The 15704-nt window shown below is 48.1% G+C and overlaps 1 protein-coding gene across 1 annotated transcript in view; it reads left to right on the top strand.

Moving 5' to 3' along the window:
- The first annotated feature begins 352 nt into the window (after positions 1–352).
- Positions 353–15704, top strand: part of ME3 (malic enzyme 3, NADP(+)-dependent, mitochondrial) — an 81713-nt gene continuing 66361 nt past the window's right edge. The window contains exons 1-2 of the mRNA XM_008594231.1: positions 353–434; positions 9069–9230. Coding sequence (XP_008592453.1) covers positions 402–434; positions 9069–9230 — 195 coding nt within the window. The 5' untranslated portion in view covers positions 353–401. The remainder of the gene's footprint in view (positions 435–9068; positions 9231–15704) is intronic.

Raw genomic sequence — 15704 nt, 5'->3', positions numbered from 1 at the left:
CAGTGTGGTCTGTACTCAGGAGAAGAGAGCTGGAGAAGAGGCCCATAGGGTCCCTGAATGCAGCCTTGGGACATTCAGTCAGGGAATTCTGGGGTCCTGGGTACCTGGTCTAGAGGGAGGAAGGGAGGGTGCAGACTAGAGCACAGCCTCCGGGTGGGCACACCCCTTGGTGTGGAGAGGAGCAATGGCAGGAGGGCCAGAGCAGGACCCTCTAAACTGTTGGGGCTTTGGGCAGAGATCCCTCTCACTCAGGTCAATGGGAAAAATTAAGTGATGCAGTACACCGTGCTTGTTTGTGGTCTTTGCTCCTAGTCTGACTGCCTGGTTTCTCTGTGTGTACATGTTTTGTTTCTTCTAGTGGGCTGTTTATCACCATTCATGACAAGGGGCACCTTGCAACAATGCTGAACTCTTGGCCAGAAGACAACATTAAGGTATGATCCTGTTTTCATCTCTATTGCTCTATGGTTGGGTTAATCCTTTCAGCCTGCACCAGAGTCATTTCCACCTATAAAATGAGCCATTATGACACTAAAGGCAACAGACCCAGACCCTAGACCTGTTATAGCCAAGCACAAATGCACCACAGAGAAAAGGTTTGCATTAACCAGGCACCCATGTGAAATTGCCCTTTATTATTATTCATATTACTGCTGTTATTATTAGTCTGAAGATATGTTCAACATATACTGAGTACCTGCTAATATATTGCCAGTTTCCATGATGGATACAGGGAGAAATCAGATGTAGATCTTCTCAAGTAGCTGGCACACACGTTGTGAGGAAAATAAGACAGAGACACAAAAGACTAACAAGGTGGAACTTGATCAGAGATAAATGAGGGACACAGACAGAGTTGAGGGTGTTCAATGAGGCAGAGCTGACTTTTAGCCTGGGGAATCTGAGATGACTTCATGGGGGAAGTGATGCTGGAGCTGGGCCTTGAATTGAGGGATAGAGTTTGGACAGTTAGGTGTTGGACAGACTAGGATGTAGAGTGAGGACATTCTGCATCAAGAGAAAAAGGAGAAAAAGCTTATTATGAACAATATCTTCACACTTGGGTATGTGTACCCTGGGTGTACACGGCAGGGGGGAGGGGCAGTATATACGCAGAGTGACAACATAAACCTAGCACTTCTTCCTCGAGTATCAATTTTATGTGAAATTTAGGGGAAAAACATTTTTATATAAAAAATAGAATAAAATATATGATACAGAAGTTGTATTAACTTATAAAATATAAAAATGCAATTTTGTAGAAATGCATTAGCTTCTGGCTGAATCCCCAGGTCTCCTGTCATAGGGACTTCTACGGAAGAGTGTGAGGGGCTCCGGCATCTAAGATCATTGCCACTTCTGGAAACAAAATGGGTGAAGCAAAAACGCAGAACATCTGCTGGCTGCTTGGTGAGAGCACTTTTGGCCCGTGAGCTGGGGAGAGCATTGGGGCTGACCAAGCACAGTATAAGTAACTCCCAGGGCCAATGCTCACACCACCCTGCCTCGACTGGGAGGCTGTGACTCCGCCACAGTTTCCTCCCCAGGGCCTCCCTGCCTCCTTCCCTGACAGTTCCCTGAGCACCCCCATCCCCATCCACCAGACGTCACATACAGCTTCTTCCTACCTAGCTCCCTTGTGCTCTACCCACTTCCGGCCCTCTCTGAGGAGTGTTAGCATTCAGACCAGAACATGAGGGAGGACCTTGGCTCTCAGGAGCTAGGCCTGAGCCACAGCCAAGGCCCTTGGACTTCAGTCCTGGCCACAGTGAATAGCTCATTCCGTACATCTCTGCCTGGGTGTGATTTTGCCCTGTGCTTCTCCTTCCTGTTTATCTGCTTAGACTCAATTCATGTGCAGGCTATGGCCCTGCAGGTTTTGGTGCCAGTTCCAGAGGAATAAGTTTCCGGGGCATGTCTAGGATGAATCTGTAATAAAATCTGGAGGACATTAAGGGAAGCCAGCTCACTTGATGGGGAGTTAACCCAGGCTAACCTGAGTGGACATGAATCTCTACCACATTCCTGGACAGTTCAAGCATGGGGAAACCTCATACATAGTAGGCACTCAGTAGATGCTTGCTGAGTTGAATGAACTCAGTCAACAGACATGTTGAGCATCTTCTGTGAACCAAGAGTACTGTGCCCGAAAGAGAGAAATGGGGTCTCCACTAACCCATACAGTGCCTTTGTGCAAATTACAAGGCATTAGAAAAACTGAGGACAAGGTCCCCCACATTAACCAGTAAGGAAAGGCACCCCTTCCTCCAGGCTGGCACAGGGACTCGGTAAGGGGCTTGTGGGCTGGAATTCTGGTTTCAATTGCTCCTCTTGTCAGGGCACAACTTACACAACTGTACCCAGGGCCCTGTAGCAAGGGATGCACGATGAGAAAAATATGGACCCTGCCCCCAAATTGCTTCATATTGTGGTTGAGAAACCAAGATATAAATTCAAAGTAGAACCTTAGGAGCTAACTATCCATTGACTTCAATAAACATATTTTGAGAACTTTGTAAATACTGAGTGCTAATTAACAGAGCGATGGAGACAGTAACTGTCGTGATTTTAGAAGAAGAGAAATGGGGGCTTTGAGGTCACTCTGGAAGAGGTGGGACTCAAGCAGATGCCAAATAAAGAGAGACGTCCAGAGCCTCTCGGGAGAGTATATGTTACACGTGCAGATCTGGGCCAGTGGCATCTAATTCAGTTGCATTCAATAACATTTAGTAAACATCTACTCTGTAAGAGTTCCCTGGGGGGTTCAGGGATAAAGGAGGTGTCTAGGCCCAAACTCAAGGACCTTGCAGCCTGGCTTGAGACACTGACCCAGAAACAAGGACAGCATGCTGTGTCTGTGCTGAGAAAGAGAGGAGCTCAGAGGACAAGGAGCAGACAGGCGACTGGCTGCTGCCCACCCTGAGGTACCCTGTGGTGGACAGGTGAACGCCTGAGCCACCTCCACCCTTTATTCCTGTCTCACTTTGGAAAAACTCAGAAGTCAGTCCCAGTGACTATGTAGAGGAATCACAGACCTGGGTTCTGATCTTAAATCTTCCACGTACCTGCTTTGTGTGCAGACAATCTCTCTGAGCTTTGCTTTGCTACTGAGAGGATTAACCATGATAAAGTCTGTACACATGGAAGGGCATTTGAGCGGACATTGTCATTACTGAGGTGGCAGAGGCAGCTGTAGCACACACAGCTGTGCAGGGCCCAAGGACAGCCATGGAGGGGCCCCTTACCTGGGAATCACAGGCCACAAATGGGCAGTCAGACAATTTGGCCACTAGACATATTTGATTTGACCCTCAGTGGTTTATCAAAATTTCGAAATCATAGGCAACATTTTAAAATCAGGAGACTTCATTTAAAATAAACAAGTAAATATCAAAACACTTGGATTTCTGGCTTCTCTGGAACAACCTAGAGCTCTGAATACTGGGCCTACAGTTTGACATGTGAACAAGTCAAGTGGGGCTGATTGGACTGCCCTGGCTCACCCCAGCCCTACCCTGCCCCACTCACCAGCCTTTTTCTGGAAGTTCCCCTTCTCCCACCCCCAGGGTGCCCTTTCAAGGCTTCTGAAACCCCCAAGGTGGCTCTCTGAGATTGGTAGAGTGACTTTTTCAGATGAGCAAGCCAAAGCTAAGTGACTTGCCTGAGGTCACCTAAAGATAACTGTTATGCCCAACCCAGCTTCCTGCTGCTGAGTCACCTCTCCGCCAGCTGCTGAGCAGGGACACAGAGTTCCAGGGCACAGTATCTTGGGACCCTGATGTTGCTGGCTGCTTGGCTGGAGAGGAGGGGTGGTTAAGAGGAGCTTCTGAATCAACTTGGAAGGTGAAAATGACTGACTGTGGTTTCCCAGCTAGAAAGCAGAGCTGCAAACTGAGATGTGAGAGAAGTAGGCCACGAGGGAGATGAGGCTAAAGCCCAGGGCTGGGGAGACCATGAAGTGTTTTGGGCTCTTCTTGTTCAGGGAGAAGGGGGCAGGGCCCAGAGCTGCCCAGCATAAATGACAAAGAGTGAGAACTGCTTTTCTGACTCTTTCCCACAGTGGCCATTGCTGGAGCCGGGAAGACGGCTCAGCTGAGAATAGCCCTTCTTTCCAGCAGTTTTCCCAAGCTCCTAAATCTCTCGCTCACTCCACTTCTAGCAGCTCAGGGGAGGAGCTGTTGAGAGGCAGCTGGGTAGTGGAGCCAAGGGAGCATTCTCTGCCACTGGACACCTGCCACTTAGGGATTTAAACTTGGACCAGATCGCCAGTGCCAAGTGCTACCTATCGTGCACAGGCCCACCTGTGTTAACCGTCACACTGTGCTCAGTGTCGAAGGTTGGATTTCCTGGGAAATGGTCTCAGATGGAAATTAGCATATTAGGGAGAGCTCCTGGGTCAACACTGTGGACGGGAAGGAAGCAGGACAGAGCAGAGGGAGAGGCTGGGCTGCAGTGAGGTCTCAAGGGAGACTCATATGAGTCCATGAGGAGGCTCTGGAGCTGGACAGCCCTTCAAAGTCATCCCATGTTGGGGGAGGGGAGCAGGCCTTTATCCTCCTGCATGGAGGAGTCACTGTTGTGGGCTGCCCTTGTAAGGGGGTGTGGCTTTGGGCAAAGATGTACACACGGTGCCACAGGCAGCCCATGACCATAGCTACAAGTCCAAGGTACCATGAACCTCAGGTCAGTCTCGGGTCAGTCGCATGGGTCCACCTAAGCTAAGGGGCATGGGCAATAACTCAGAAAAGGCCGTAGGTCTGAGTTAGGCAGGCAAAGGAAGAACATGGCGCACCATCCCCCAAGTCTCCCCCTAGTCATCTGAAAGACAAAAGAGTTATGATCTATAAAACTCTTCCATATAAGGCAAATGTGATCCTGTCATTCCAGAAAATTATTGCTAGGCTTTAAAACCCAAGGATGCTGCTCGGTTTTGCCCTCGGCCTTTTGACAATCTACTGAACTCCCAGCGTTAGCTCCATTAATGTCAAATAGGAGGCAGCATCTTTTCTTTGAACTTGTTAATCTACAGCAGGTCTTAACTCTGTTCAGTGCAGAAGACACTCTAGGCTGTATGTTGGATCTATCACATTGTCCAACATTTATTGAGTATGTATCACATCGCAGGCACCAAACTAAGTGCTGGGGGATCAAAGATGACACCACCCAATACTTGTCCCTAAGGAGCTTAGAGCTACTGTAAATGACAAGGGAATGTATAACTGTGATACAAGGAAGCGAGTGATAGGCGCTGTAAGTGAGGAAAATGTTATGGGGATTCAGAGAAGGGAGTGATAACTTCCAGAAGGGAGGCTTCGTGGAGGGCAGGGCCATTTGAATTGTTCAGTGAAATGTTAGGATAATAGGTTTTTTATCAAGGAGATATAGGGATTGAGGATGTATTCATGAAAGTACATACACATGTCAAATGGCATGTATTCAAGAAAGTACAAACCTTCTACAAAATTGAAAGTATTTTAATTTGGATGGAGCATAGAAAGAATGAAGGGGAAATTCAAATGGCCAGTTAGTCCATGGAAGGCCTTAAAAGCCAGTCTAGATGTTTGAGCTTTACTTTATAGGCATGAGGAGCCATTGGAGATTTGGAGGCAAAAAAGTGATACATCTGGATGTGTTGTATCAGACCGTATCAAGGAGCCTATATTTAAATACTGGTTATCAGACTCCAAAACCCCTGCCATTAACCTCTACAAAACGTGCATTTTAAAAAGTGTTATATAAGAATCCAAATGCTATCACCATCAAATGTTGAAGTAGCATCTACACGGGCGTTGGCACTCAGTAGGTATGAATAACTGTTTGTGGAAGGCAGGCTGGCAGGCAGAGTGTGTGGTAGATATAACACGTCCCGGCAGTTCCAGGGAAGGAGAAATCACATTAGATTGTAATGGGCAGGATTTGCAGTGCTGGAGAACGGGGAGAAGGACCTTCCAGGAGAGAGGAATATAGAGGCTGAGAGGGAGAGATTGGAGGGGAGCTCAGAGTGTCTGGGGGGAGGCAGGAGGCCAGTTTGGCCACAGGAGGCGATTGTGAACAGATGTGCAGCAGGAGATCAGTTTCAGAAGGTATGATGGAATGAATCTGATATTGGTTGGCAGGTGTATTAGTCCATTTTCTGTGCTTATAACAGAATACCTGAAACTGGGTACTTTATTAAAAAATGAAATTTATTTCTTACTTTTGGAGCCTGGGAAGTCCATGGTCCAGGGGGGCGCATCTGGTGAGGGCCGCCTTCTTGGTGGAGGTCTGTGCAGAGTCCCACGGCAATGCAGGGTGTCACATGGCGAAGATGGCATCAGCTAGCGAGTTAACCTGCTCACTTGCTCTCCTTGTAAAGCCATCAGAACCACTCCCTGATAATCCATTAAACCATTAACCTCATGTTCCAGTCACCTCTAAAAGATCCCACCTTTTAAATACCATAATCAGATTTCTCATCCTCTTAACACCGATACAACTGGGGGTCAAGTTTCCAATACATGAATTTTGGGGGACACATTCAACCCCTAGCAGCACTCTGGAAGGAAGATGAGAGGCAGTCTGGTTGTGCAACTGCTCCAGTGACCTGACCAGGAGCACAGTGGGAGTGAGAAGGGACAATAGGCAGAGGAGACACATCCCTCAGAGGAGCTGAGCACACAGTGGCGTGCCTGTGGACATTCCTCAGCTGGGAGCAGCACTGCAGAGCCACGTCACCACCCTAGGGTTGTGGGAATAACACCTTGGAGTAGCTGATTTCCTGTACATAACTTTGTGTCACTCACTGTCCCCTCATCAGAGAGAAGGATTGGGGGAGAATGGGAACTAGAATAAGGAAGCTTTGATTAGGAGTGACAGTACAGAGATGCCCAGAGTGTGGGCACCCAGGCTGCCAGGAGGAGAGAGATTGCTGCCAGGAGGAGCTCAGATGCAGGCTGCACAGAGGGGCCACCACAGAAGAGCAGGGCTGTGCCAAGAATACAGGTGCTTTAGCCAAGCCAAGTGGGGTGGTGCAAGGAGCCCTGAACCAGGAAACCAACTCCTAATTGGAATCCCGCCATGCCTCATGCACAAGTAGGTGACCTTGGTAAGTCATCTAATCTTTCTGAGATAACTGATGTGGAAACATCTAGCCCAGTGCCTGGCATGTGGCAGATACTTAATGAATATGTGGAGAACATGAAAGTCTTGAGCTTCAGTTTGCTCACCTGTGAAACAGGGATAACGATCTCAGACCTGCTTCCCTGCCCGGGCTACAGGGAGGACCAGATGAGATGCAAGGTGTGAGCACTCTCTGCTGACAGTAGACCAATCCCAGGGGAGTGTCATGATTTCAACAGGTCTGCTGCACTCTCCAGAGACTGCTTTCCAGAAGCAGAGGACTGTTTTTAAGAATCTCTTTCCAGCAAAAGGCAGCACCAGCCCATGTGTACCCTCACCACTGGAAAGAGAGAATAGAAGTGAGAAGGTACCATGGGCCTTTTGGGTACCAGATCATAGGCTCCACCCTGGACCTTAACATCCTTTTGCATCCAGTGCCTTCTCCCCACCCACACCCCCACAGTCTTCACCTGCCCGAGGTATGGCATGTGTGTCCCCTCATCCATGAAGGGTTACCCTAGAGGAAGTAACTCTCCCATCTCTTAATCTCTGCTGCCCTCTGTGCTGTTCTGCTGCACTCAGACTTCCCTTCCAAAGCCACACTTGTTAATATACTTGTTCCATCTCTCCTTTGGCACATTAGTTCTTTAAGGGCCGGGTCCACACCCTTAATACTTGTGTTCATAGACGAGCAAACGGAAGCTCCATGTCTAGTACACAGTAGGTCCTCGGAGATTCTTTGACAAATGCAAAAGGTAATCCCAGTACAGCTTGAGAATCTTCTTGATTTCACAAGAAAGAGTGATCCTAGGAGAGGTCGCAAGGAGCTCTGTTCTTTGCAAATTGGATTTATCATATCCCAGGAGCAGGCCAGAGAGCGCTTACATTGGTCTCTGTATTTGTCTGTTTCTGTTGCTTGTAACAGACATACCTGAAACTGGGTAATTTATAAAGAAACAATATTTATTGCTTACAGTTTCAGAGGCTGGGAAGTCCGGAGTCCAGGGAACATATCTGGTCCTTGTTGGTGGTGACAGTGACACAGGGGTCTCACATGGCAGAACAGAGAGGGAGCTCCTCGTGTGCTCTCCTTTTAAAGCCCTCAGAACCACACCTGCAATCACCATTACACCATCACATGGATTAATCCATTCATGATGGCATGGTCCTCACAATGTAATCACCTCTTCAAGGTCCTACCTTTCAACTACCACAGTAGGATTTCTCATCTGCAACAGTGTCACAGTGGGGACCAAACTTCAATGACATTGGGGGGACATTCAATCTATGGCACTCTCTAAGCCCTGGAGCCATGGCAGCAGCATGAACACTTACTTTTCATTTTCTCCTTTCCTTGTGTCCTTCCCTCCCTGCCAAGCAACAGTGTCACAGTGGGGACCAAACTTCAATGACATTGGGGGGACATTCAATCTATGGCAGTCTCTAAGCCCTGGAGCCATGGCAGCAGCATGAACACTTACTTTTCATTTTCTCCTTTCCTTGTGTCCTTCCCTCCCTGCCAGGCCCCCAAGTCTCCAGCTGAGAGTGTCTGTTTAGCTTACTTGAGGGAGAGTAACTGATGTGGTTTCCCTCCAGCTGTGTCTGCAGCCCCCAGCCCCACCCTCAGAATGCAGGGCAGGTATCCTTCTGTCATCTCTCCTCAGTGGGGTTCTCACCATCCTGCCAGAAAGGACCAGCCACGAGTAACTGATGTGGTTTCCCTCCAGCTGTGTCTGCAGCCCCCAGCCCCACCCTCAGAATGCGGGGCAGGTATCCTTCTGTCATCTCTCCTCAGTGGGGTTCTCACCATCCTGCCAGAAAGGACCAGCCAACTGCAGGCAAATGAGTCCTTTGGCCTTATCCCAGACAAGCTGTTTCATCCCTAGCAAAGTTGGTGGGCATCCAGTTGTCACCCCTGTCGTGCTAGGGCTGGTCACATGAGCTCTGTCACAGGAGGCTATGTTTTTCAGGCTGTGGTGGTGACTGATGGGGAACGCATACTGGGCCTGGGAGACCTGGGCTGCTACGGCATGGGCATCCCCGTGGGCAAGCTGGCCCTGTACACGGCGTGCGGAGGGGTGAACCCGCAGCAGTGCCTCCCTGTGCTGCTGGACGTTGGCACCAACAACGAGGTAACAAGCTGCCTGGGCCAGGAGCTCTGGGGCCAGAGGGGGCCAGAACGTGGACGGGATGGGGAGCACTTCTGTGGGGCAGTTATATCCACATGGCAATGGGCCATTTCTTTTCTGGTGTCCCCTTGACCCTGGCTCCCTCTGCACAGCTGTGAAATGGACAACCTTCCTCCTCCCTGGTTGCCCACCCACAACCCCCATTCTCTTCTCCCTCCCATTGCTGGGTCCCCTTGCTCCTCTACTTCTGGGAGGCCATCTGTGCCCACAACGACCCCTGCTTGGGCTTCCTTTCCTATTTTACCTTCATAACGTCACCTGGCTTCCATTTCCCTGAGGGCACTCTCTGACCTACTGGTGACGAGAGCACCTAACTGAGGTGGGAGTGACTGCCAGGCTGTGTTTTTTAGCATTTGTGAGGTGAGCTGCATCAGTGGAAGGATTAAAACTCAAAGCACCAGGGCCAGGGGCTGAAATATCTAAATCCAGCAGATAGTGTCCTGCAAACTTAATGAGAGAAACTGAGCCAAGCTCTGGGTGAGACTGACCTGCAGAATTCCAGGTGGTTTGGGATTGCAAGAGTTCAAATCCCAGCCAAGAGTTTGTCTGGACATTGTTTGTGCCTGTCTGTGATCCCCAGCTCTGTGTCTTTGTGTCAGAAAACATGAAAATATACCCGCGAATTCCTTATTAGTGGCATTCATCTTTGAGTTTAAGATCAGTACATGTTCATCTTTTAAAAATTGAGAAGAGCCAGAGAAGTGTTAAGAATGAATAAAATATCAGTGTTATTTATTGTTTATATATTGGTATATTTCCTTCCAGCATTTTTCCCCAAAGCATTTATAAAATCAAAATTGAGTTCATACTGCATATACACTTTTGCAGTCTGCTTTTTCAAACTTCATATCTGTCATGAGTTTTCTCCCAGGTGACCACTCTTCCACAATGTCATTTTAACAGCTTCTTGGCATATTCTAATTTACACACCAAAAAACCCCACAGTTAGACACTTAGGTTGTTTCTAGTCTTTTTGCAAATATAAATTGTGCTCTGATAACCAGTTTTGCAGGTCAGTCTTTGTCCCCATCTCTGATAATTTTCTTAGGATAAATTCCTAGAAACGAAAATGTTGAAGCAAAAGGAATGGTCATTCTTTAGATTCTTGATTCACATAGTCAAAAAAATAATTCACATTGTTTATATTCTGCAGTGAACTCTCTCAAGAAAATTTGCCAAGACTCTTTGCACAGGCTTCCTCTTCCCTAGACACCATCCGTCCCCATTTCTGAACAAGAGTGAGCACTGTCGCTCCTAGTAAGGAATGATGCTATTCTGGCTTCATCCACAAATACTATGAAATGAAGGAACACTGGGCAGTCCTTGCTTAAAAGCTAGGAAGCAATGGGGGTGGGTGAGATGAGGGAGTGGGAGAAGTACCTGACTGGGGAGCGGGACCATGGTCCCAGTACCACTGACCAGTCAGGTCAGTCACTGCGCCTCTTTGGACTTGACCCCCTTCCAGTGCAATGAGGGACTGGACCAGAAGGTTGCTGAGTGTCTTTCCACTTCTAAAAGCTCTTCCTCTCTGTATGCCTCCTCACCAGCCCAGGGGACAGGAGGCTGGATTGTGGGGCAAGCCCTACAGCTGCTCATCAAGACCAGTCTTCAAGTTTGCTCTGCACGGTGGTTTCTTTCCCCCAGCCAGATGTCTGGGGTTCCACAGGCAGCTATTCAGTTGTCCTTCAGCCTCAAGAAGTGCATCTTTGCACGTGTGGATGAGCAGAGCAAGCTTCGTTTTAGTCATTCTTCCCATCCAACACCTCCTGCTGTGTCCCAGCTGGACTTCATTGAGACCTTCCCTCCCTCTCCTAAAAGCTAGCCCTCAGCAAGAAGTGGAACAGCTTGAGTCTGATTCTGAGGCCACCGCATCCCCTGGAAGGGTGTTGGTTGCATCTAGCAGGAGCATTAGGATCCTTTGTTGTTAAAGGTTCAGCACCCAGCAATGATGTGCTGAAGTTTAGGGCTGGCCCCAACTTGTAACAAACCCACCAGAAAAGGTGGCAGGAAACTAGTGGTAATCAAGGGCCAGGCCCTTTTTTCAGACCACCCAGTTTAAGCCTCACAGTAACCCTGTGAGTGGATCATGTGTCATTATCCTCTTTTTACAGTTGAGGAAACTGAGCCCCGAGAGTTTAATTTGTCCGGGAAGATCTGCTAGAAGTGGCGAGGCTGGGATCCTAATCTGAGCCCGTGCTGCCCTCCACACACCACGCCCTGCCTGGGCTTCTGCGCTTTATAAATAAAAGATCACTTCTTGATTTTTAGAATTCTTATTACTAAAGTAACTTTGGAACATTATTTAAAATTTTAAAGGAAAACAGAAGTGGTATTTCTCCCACAATGCTACATCTGGGTTCCCTTCTAATATCAAATTAATGTGTATACAAAGAAGTAGTTAGGACCTAGTTGTAACCAAAATGTGCCCATAATTTTGTTCTAATTTTTTCAGTCAAGAAAAATTGAAACATTTTGTGAACACTTTCTCTTTACTTATTTAATAAAAGTTTATTGAGTGTTTAGTAGGTGTCAGGCACTCTACTAGGCATAAGGGAGATGAACGAGAGCCAGGCCTGCGTGGAATATTCTAGATGTCAGTGTTTCAACACTGTCACCTAATTGATCATTTTAATAGGTTATATGTTACATCTGCTCAAATGTCTGCTTCCTACCCTGGGGCTTTAAGCCTCTAGAATCACATCTCCCTCCTGAGTGTGAAAGGGAGAGAGCTGCCTCTGGGCCCACTCCCTCTTGTCAGGAAGGGACGAGAGTGCCCCCCCAACACACACACACTGAGGCTGAGAAAGCAGCCTCATGGGGGTGAGAGAAAGCAGCTCTCACCCAGTCCAGTAAGAAAAATACCAGCAGCCACTTATCCAGCACCTGCAATGTGCCAGCATAATTCTAGGCCTTTATATATTTCATCTCTTTAAATTTGCACAACAGCTGTATGTTCTCCCCATTTTACAGATGAGAAAACTGAGACTCAAACATGTCAACTACTACCTCAGGTCCAACAGCTCTAAGTATCAGAGTCGGGATTTGAACCCAGCCCTCTCTGGCTCCAGAGCTGCCTTGCTCTCCGAGGCACAGTGATCCAAGGAGCAGGTGTTTCGTTATAGACTGGGAAATGAAGACTGAGAAGTGGTGTGTCATGCAGGTGGGATCCCACGAACACTCAGATTCAGGTCAGACTGCACAGTGCTATTTACACTGTCCTCCCCTCCAAAGGAAGCTGAGCCCCCTTCAGACCCACTTCAAGAAACTCAGGACAGAAAAAGTCAAAGTTACAAAGTGACCAATATTAGGAAGATGGTGATTTATGTCTTTCCAATCAGAGGTACTCTGTGATCTCCTGCACTATGGTTCTTGTTTAAAAATGAATCCGTTTGCAAGATTTTACCCCCTGAAGTCTTAGGGCACATCTTTTGCTCAGAGCAAGCACGAGCTACAGGAGAGGGAGGCTCAGCCTTGCAATGTTTATCTCATGTGTCAGTGCAGGGAGGGTGCTGTTGTGAGGGTTTTCAGTGTCAGAATAACTAGACCATCTGTGTGTATGTCTCTATGAAAACTCCTGAGGCAACAGGAGCTTTAATCACAGTCAGAGAAAACACCCCTCCAGGTTTCCTGTTGAAGGAAAACAACTGCTGTCTGCAGCCCTGAAACTCTAGGTCACTCTCACCTGCCACCACCAAGGAGGTGTGGAAAAATAAATGGGTGGGCAGCAATCCCATGCAGAAGTGTCTTCCCATGGTTCAGTTCCACGGGGGCAGGGGAAGGGAGCCCCTCCCACTTTAGGAGAGCGCACATCTGACATTCCACCCAGGCCATGTGTGGATTGGTTTGTGTATTTCATTTCATCCACATGCAGCCAGTCACAGACTTTCCCAGTTAAAAGGGACCTGAATACTATCTCGTTCAACCCCCTCGTTTTATTTACATGGGAGAAGAGGCCCAGAGCAGAAGTGGCTTCCCCAGGGACTGACACCAAGCCCCGTGCTCATCCGCTGTGCTAAGGCTGTGGGATACCCCAAGGGGCTTGGGCTTAAAGTGGAGGCCCAGAGCAGAAGTGGCTTCCCCAGGGACTGACACCAAGCCCCGTGCTCATCCGCTGTGGGGTACCCCAAGGGGCTTGGGCTTAAAGTGACCCTTCTGAGCCTGGGAGATCATCTTGTGGAAGAATTCTTGAGCCTCTATGACCCACCTCCCAGTGAGATGCTGTGTGCGTCTCTGGAACTGACCCACAGGCAGAGGGAGGGGAGGCATGCCGCTGGGGAGACAACCAGGGAGCAGATTGTCAGCAGAGCCTGGTAAGCGCTGCCTTCGGGAGGTATTGGATTGCTGAGTAAGCCTGGGGTCACAGGCAGCCAAGGTGGGTGTTGCAGGGCTTCTTGTACCTTGTAAAAGTATCGTTACTGTGGCTAGTAAATATTCAGCACTCACCACGTGGTGCCAACAAACTGAGTGTTGGCTCTCAGTGCCAGGTGACCCATGAGGATGCCCTTCCTAGCATCTTGGCAGCTTACCCCTGGGCTTAACTGAGCTTCCCAAGAAATAAGTGGCAGGCATGACTGCCCCCCGAGGGGGGAAGGGCCCTATGCCCACAGCATGAACCTGATCCCATGCCCTCCCAGACCCCCAGATGCTCTGATACATCTTAGCATTCCTGTTGCGAGGCAAGATAAATATTTTTTCAACCAGGAGGTTGAATCCAACTTAAATCCAATACTCAGTGATATGGCCAGTGAAGAGGAGGAAACTATTTTGTTTTCCATGACGTTTTGTGTGCAAGGAACACCTTAGGAAGGCAAAGCTAGACAAACGGCATGTTGAATCTCTCACTCCTACAGCAGAAGAGAAAGTTCTGGTTCACCTGCTTTGGATAAATGCCTTCACCTAAAATTATAATCATTGACTTATTCAGTTTCAAAGAGAAGTTAGTAACTAACAGAGGAGAAAGATTTAGTCATTCATTTAATATTTATGCTCCAGGCACCCTACTGGGCACCAGGACTCAGAGGCAAATAAGCTCAGTCCCCAGCCTGGTCTAGAAACCATGGTTCCTGCCCTGTTGCTCCCAATAATGTGTTTTGTGACTTTGGTCAGCTCATTTAACTTTCTTAAACCTCAAAAACTCATTTGGAGGCGGCTGGACCAAGAGATTTCTAAGACCCTCTTACTTCTTAATTCGGCATCTCCTCAGTCCAGTCCCAGGACTCGCGCAACTTGTATCAGTAAACACTTTTTAAGGGCTTGCCGTGTGCCAGCACTGTACACATCTCCACGGAGATGTAGATGAGTGAGGGGCAGACCCCTTCCTCAAAGAGCTGACATTGTGAGATAGAGATAATTATTATCCCTATTGGACTGAGAAGAAAAATGAAGTGAAGTTAAATACCTTGCAAAGGTCACAGAGCTAGTTAAGTGACAGAGCCCGAGTTCAAACCCAGGTCCATTCAGTTCCAAAGCCCAGAGCCCTTCGGGCCATACTGAAGGTGCTGAGAGGGGAGCATCCTGACCACCAGGCCCAGCAGTGTCATCTTCTCGGCAGTACATCACCTCCCAACTGTAAGATTCCTTCTGCCTCTATTAATAAGGTTACCAGATTTAGCCAATAAAAATACAGGACACCAGTTAGATTTAAATTTCAGATAAACAATCATTTTTTAAGATAAGTATGTACTTACACTTGGGACATACTTATACTAATTTTTTTTTTAATTATTGCCTATCTGAAATTCAAATTTTACTGGACTTCCTGTGTTTTATCTGGCAATACTACGTACTGAAACTTCTAAACACTTAGAAGAGGAAGCAAAGACTGCAGGAAGGCTGCGAGAAGGGGTCCAGGCCAGTTTACAGTTGATACTCCCACACCTTGCTGGCGGCATTCTTGTATCTGAGTTGGTTGGTGGGACACAGGGCAGAATGTGGCCTTCTGGTTCTGGGTCATGCCACATCAGCCACGGGTGAAGCTCCCACGGCTGTTTTACATAAGCCATTTTCACTCCTGCCAAAGGAGATCCAGCTGGCTGAGATGTGGACACAGCCTTTCCCCTAGCTCCATTCTGGCTTTCCCTGCTCCCCTGACTGGTCTGCAGGATGCAAGCCTGGACCTCCCCAACTACAACTGAGCTCTGCCAGGAGAAGGGTAAGGAACTGCCCCCTAGTTCCCTGGTCTCCACAACATCAAGTGATAGAGCAGAAAGGATGCTGTCATGAAACCCAGCCAAGCAAGTCTTAATCTCAGTTTGTACCCATTTTCTGGCTCTGTGAGCTCAGGCAGTTTATTAAAACCCTTGAATTCCAGCTTCCTCATCTGTAACATGGGATGCGAGTAGGCCAGAAGGTTCAAATGATTGAATTACTTGAAAGCTCTATACAAACATAAGAAGCTATTTTTTTAGTGTCATCTGC

Source organism: Galeopterus variegatus, unplaced genomic scaffold (genome assembly GCF_000696425.1).
Source record: "Galeopterus variegatus unplaced genomic scaffold, G_variegatus-3.0.2 Scaffold10396, whole genome shotgun sequence".
NCBI lineage: Eukaryota > Metazoa > Chordata > Mammalia > Dermoptera > Cynocephalidae > Galeopterus > Galeopterus variegatus.
Note: the sequence above shows the minus strand (reverse complement) of the source record. Positions and strands in the feature narration are given on the sequence as shown.